The sequence below is a fragment of the Onychomys torridus genome, chromosome 12 (assembly GCF_903995425.1).
Source record: "Onychomys torridus chromosome 12, mOncTor1.1, whole genome shotgun sequence".
NCBI lineage: Eukaryota > Metazoa > Chordata > Mammalia > Rodentia > Cricetidae > Onychomys > Onychomys torridus.
Genome location: NC_050454.1, coordinates 37,466,534 through 37,472,250, shown reverse-complemented (window position 1 = coordinate 37,472,250; position 5,717 = coordinate 37,466,534). Strand labels below are relative to the sequence as shown.

The following is a 5,717-nucleotide window of genomic DNA, read 5'->3' as shown; positions in this document are numbered from 1 at the left end:
GCTCTGGATTTCAGCTCCTCCATAATAGTCTTTGCTCTTCACATACCTGAATGGTATCTGAAAGAACAATGAGATCTAGAACAATAATTAATCTGACTTACCAATAGGATAACTTCAGCCTCTACAGGAAAGATCAGAAAATAGTCTATAATCCCACAAGCATGTGAGATTAATAATGAAAGAACAACATTGAAAGTTATTTCTGCTTCACTTAACTAGATGAATTGTCTTTAGTTATTACAGCAATCAAGTTTCTCCTGATTCCCTCTTGACACTTTGATTGGGAAAAAAAACTATTTTGACCATCCAATTAGTATAAGTAGTCAATAAGTTCAAGTGAAACAGAGTTTTAAAGCAAAACAAAAATTATTTCCTGAACTTCTCTGAGAATTATTTTCTAAGTATTAAAAGTGATTTTTAATGATGAGTTTGTTTTATTAGTTTATTTGCCATAAAAATTATATGTTTTGAGGAAAAAAGAAGAAATTTAAGGGAATATATCTATTTCTTATAAAAGTTGATTTTTCAACTTTCCTTATAGACTTTTTTTTAAGGCAATGTTATATGTGCAAAGTAGAGTTCACTCAAGATTATGACAAGAATACAATAACAAGGTCTCCGATCTCAGGATTTGTATCTAGGATTGGAATTACATCTGCTTTCTCCCACTGCCTATTATATTTCCTTTCACAGAAGTATGTAACAACTAACCTCTAGAATGCTGATAAATTAGTCAGAAAAACTTTCAGATATATTTACAAAAATAAAGTAGTGAAGATTATGTACCAGATAGGGGGGATTTAATTAAACAAAGGTGATATGTGAAATAATACAGAAAATGAACTTACCTAGGTCTATTAAACTAAATTTTTTTTTTGCTAGTGTTGCTTGTGAAATGTCCTTTACCAAAAGAAGAAGGAGAAGCAGAAAATATCTGGAAAAAAACACAATTTGAATAATGCCAGAGGCAGAGTTATAGTTTAAGATAAACAAGACTGATAGTTCAGGAACATGTATTGCTTTAATCTAAGGTGACTTTATTGCCCCACAGGCCTTGGTCTCTTGTGATATTTTTGCCATCTCTAATATATATTAATTTAACATTGGTTTATTACGAATTGATGAATATTTTACTATTTACTTATTCTGACACAAACTCTCATGCATTCAGGCTAGCCTTCACTTACTATGTGGCTAGGAATGACCTTAAACTTCTGATTCTCTACTTCCAGCTCTGAGGTGCGGCAATGACAGACATACAATACAATGCCTTATTGGTGAGGCATTGAGAGTAAATCCACAGCTTCATGTACAGTGAACACTAATTCTATCAACTGAGCTATATCACATACTCCTATGATCCTTTTTAAAGATTCCCTCCTCTAAAACAACATATAATAACACCATTCTCATATTGCATGGTAATTGATTTAAATGTACTTTAAGGAACTCAAAAAATGAACAAAGGAATTATTTTAGGACAATGGACAAAAGCTAGGTACACTATCATTGCCTGATATCTTTATACACAAGCAGAAAGATAATCCTTTTCCCCTTTAAGTGCCCAACAAGATTATTTAAAAAAAATTCCTGTAAGTTTCAAAAATTGACTCTTTAGGAACAAAAGAAACCACAAAAGTACAGGAGCTATATTCCAGAGACAGCAGATGGTGTTTACAGAAGAAATTATTCTGCCGTACAAATTTGTTGTTCTTCTTATTATTATTATTATAATTATTTGGAAAATGATGCGCACACAGTTGCAGTCTTATGCCTTTCTCACTTGTCAACCGAGTAGCTGAAGATGACTGAGAACAACTACTCCTTGACCACAGAGTTCATCCTCATGGGATTCTCAGATCACCCAGACCTGCAGATCCTTCTATTCCTGGTGTTCTTTACCATCTATCTGGTGACCATGGTGGGAAATCTTGGGCTGGTTGCCTTGATCTACATGGAACGCCGTCTTCACACACCCATGTACATCTTTCTGGGCAACCTGGCTCTCATGGATTCCTGCTGCTCCTGCGCCATCACTCCCAAGATGCTAGAGAACTTCTTTTCTGTGGACAGAAAGATTTCTCTCTATGAATGCATGGCACAGTTCTATTTTCTCTGTCTGGCTGAAACTGCAGACTGCTTCCTTCTGGCAGCAATGGCCTATGACCGCTATGTGGCCATATGCAACCCACTGCAGTACCACACCATGATGTCCAAGAAGCTCTGCCTTCAGATGACCACAGGAGCGTACATAGCAGGAAACCTACATTCCATGATTCACATAGGGTTCATGTTCAGGTTAACTTTCTGTAGATCCCATATGATCAAACACTTCTTTTGTGATGTCCTTCCATTGTATAGACTCTCGTGTGTTGACCCCTATCTCAATGAATTGATGATTCTCATCTTTTCGGGATCAGTTCAAGTCTTTTCCATTACTATAGTCCTGATATCTTATTTCTATATCCTCTTTACTATATTCACAATGAAGTCCAAAGAAGGAAGAAGCAAAGCCTTATCAACTTGTGCTTCTCACTTTCTGTCTGTGTCCATTTTCTATGGTTCTCTTCTCTACATGTATATTCGACCAAGTTCATTTAATAAGGGAGATGAAGACATACCTGTTGCTATTTTTTATACTCTAGTAATTCCTTTATTAAACCCTTTTATTTATAGTCTGAGAAATAAGGAAGTAATAAATGTGATTAAAAGAACCATGAAGAAGAGATGATTTTGTAACATTGTGAAACAAGTATCTTCTCCCTCGGAGAATGTATTTTGATATAGATATTACAATTCTACAAAATTACAGGGAAAGTAGAAAATGACACAAAGAATAAATGTCAATTTATTCAAATGTTAATTTGATTCAAACATTAGACCGTTTGAATCAAATTACTTTGAAAATAAATATTCTGCTAAAATTTACTTCTAATAGCTAAGGAACTGGGACCAATTTGAACTGTTAGGCTTGTTCTTGAATATGACAGCTTTCAAAATATCCAACAAGATTAAAGGATAAAATTTAGTATATATAAGGTAATCTTAACTGTTATCAAATTCTTGATCCCGAAACATAATCAGCACAAATATCAGGAAAATTTCAAGTTCCCCAATATAAATCTTTTTTTCAATAACACCATTGTTGGGCATTAACTTCATATTTGTATGTGATGTTTTTTTCATCTGACTTTAGATATTTAAGACACTATGCATGAACTTTCATTTATACAGAGTGTGTGGTCTCTCGGTAAGAGCATTTCATATTTGGTATGTACAATTTTGCTCTCATTCTATGAAGTAGACTATTTGCATTCAGGATTGCTAGCATGTAGTTTAAAATTGTGCTCTTGATAATAAAATTTCTAAGAACTTTATTTTTATGTGATTCTTTATTTGTTCATCAATATGGCATTCCATTTATTTAACATAATCACTAACAAAAGTTTTCTGTTGTGATCACTGATTTTTTTGTTTGTTTGTTTCTGTGATTAAGTGTTTAGTGATTAACCGGCACTAAAAATTGGTGTGTTCATAGCATATGTACAAGATAATGATATCATGTTCAAGTAATTTGGGAGGTAGGAAATTAGTGGGTTGATGTAAAAGCACAGTATTTAGTTATCAAACAATTTTACAAATATAAAACAGAATAGCTTACTGTAAACATCATATCTGCCAGGCATTATGTGAGGCTTTTCATATATCAAAGACCAAGTAATTAGTTATTTTGTTGGTGTTTTTCTGGAATAAAAAACTTATACTTGGAAATACTGAATAGCTTGTTCAAGCTCATCCCAGCAAGCACAATACAACTGGGATCTGAGGTAGTACTATGCTTTCCTCATGTGCTTGTGTCTCGGCAAATGGAGGTTCTATGCCTCTGATGTTTAGTTATTAAATAACATCAGAATTAAACTGTACCTTAAAAGTGAAAAAAGATCATATTTTCAATGAAACAAGTTAGAGTAGAGTCTGTGTTCATGGCAATGAGTGTGACAGTGGAGGAGGATTAGGGAAAACGGGAATAGGGTAACAGTGGATCAGGTTACTGAGATCTGTCAATGGTGCCCTCTGGATCTGAACTCAATTAGAAGCATCAGTTATGGAGTCTTCCTAGAAACAGGGTAAGATGATTGTATCTCTCAAGGAATTGATCTGACAGTGGATTTAATTGGAAAGAAATTGGAATGAGACAAACTTTAAGAATTCCCTTATTGGGAGATGAGAGTGGAACTTGAAAGCAGTCAAAGAAAGGAGAGGAATGCCTACAAGACAAATAGCATGCTACAGAAAAGTAAATCAAACTTTGCCATTGTAGAACAATGAAATGAAGTCTCCTGCCTATTCTTGTCTAAGCCTGCCAACATTATATTCCCAAGAGTACCCTGGATATTTGAGCACGTATTTGATGTCATTTACTTAGGGCCAGTGGCCCATGAGGTAATTTCAGAAGTTTCTCTGAAATGAACTTATTCCATTTTTTTTCATTTTTCTTAATTAAGAAATTTTCTACTCACTCTACATACCACCCACAGATCCCATCTCCTCCCTCCTCCCTCCTCCCTCCTCCCTCTTCCCTCCTCCCTCCTCCCACCCCCCAACCCTTCCTCCCAAGCCATCCCACATCCCCACATCTCCCAAGAGATCCACAGAAAATTCATCTTAAGGGCTGGACACATGGATCCATGGTTACAAACACTTATTGTTCCACCAGTTCAGATTCCAGCCCCCACATCAAATGACTCACCAATGCCTATAACTCCAACTTCAACAAATCTGATGGCCCCATCTATGTGTGTCTGCACACACATAGACACAGACAGACACACAGTTTTAAATTTTTTAAAGAAGGAATCTTACTTTCTCTGTATGTCGTGGGGTATGAGTGTGACTCTACTACAACCTATCTCCACTTTGTCATCAAAATTGACAAGGACATAGGCACATTTATGATCTTGAAAATTGTGTTCTTGCTTAGTTAGCATAAAATGTAATAGGTTTCCTTAAGGCATTTCATATCATACTCTACATTGGTAGACCCCTGCCACCCACGTGCAATTCAGCATGTCACCCTGGTCCTCATTCCCATTTGTGTCCTGTGGGGGACCCACTCCTACCTTTTTTCCCCAGGATTCTCTTGAGGAGTGAGAGATAAGAGATTTATATAGAAATATACAGGGGAGAGAGAGACCTATAGAAACACAAGATAGCCTCTTGAGGTCCTGGATCCTTATCCATCAGCTCCTTCTGTCCCTTCTAAAGGGCTTTTTAAAGGAATAACAAGGGGTAGAGTAAAAGACCTCCCCCTAGCACAGCCAAGTGCAGACCCTTTCAAACACCTGGTAACCACACACGTGGTAAATACATCCCCTTATGCAGCCCTGATGAGTAAAGCAAGCTCAGATCTCACTAGAAAACTTCTGTCAGCTCCCACAGTCTCCTTCAGCTTCCAGGATTCTTTTTCTACTTCCATAACATCGATATTCTATTACCCTCACTACATACTTTCCTTAAAATATGCTTTTCTCTCTCATGGACATTTTAGTAGTTTCATAACCTATACTTGCACAAATGCATATATATCAGAAGCAAGGATCCACATGAAAGAGAGACTGTGGGCTGGGGGGGAATGGCTCAGTAAGAATGCTTGCACAAACCTAAGGACTGAGTAGGAATCACCACACTCACATGATGAGTTGAGCATGGGTACATGG

At 36.3% G+C, this 5,717-nt stretch overlaps 1 protein-coding gene across 1 annotated transcript; it reads left to right on the top strand.

The window, feature by feature from the left end:
* The first annotated feature begins 1,798 nt into the window (after positions 1–1,798).
* On the top strand, positions 1,799–2,731 carry LOC118594285 (olfactory receptor 5K3-like). The gene has a single exon (XM_036204119.1). The coding sequence runs from the start codon at positions 1,805–1,807 to the stop codon at positions 2,729–2,731; it is 927 nt and encodes a 308-aa protein (XP_036060012.1). The 5' UTR covers positions 1,799–1,804.
* The last annotated feature ends 2,986 nt before the right edge of the window (positions 2,732–5,717 follow it).

Excerpts from the sequence above, each read along its gene's own strand:
- LOC118594285 (XM_036204119.1), top strand. The coding sequence starts at position 1,805 with ATGACTGAGAACAACTACTCCTTGACCACAGAGTTCATCCTCATGGGA.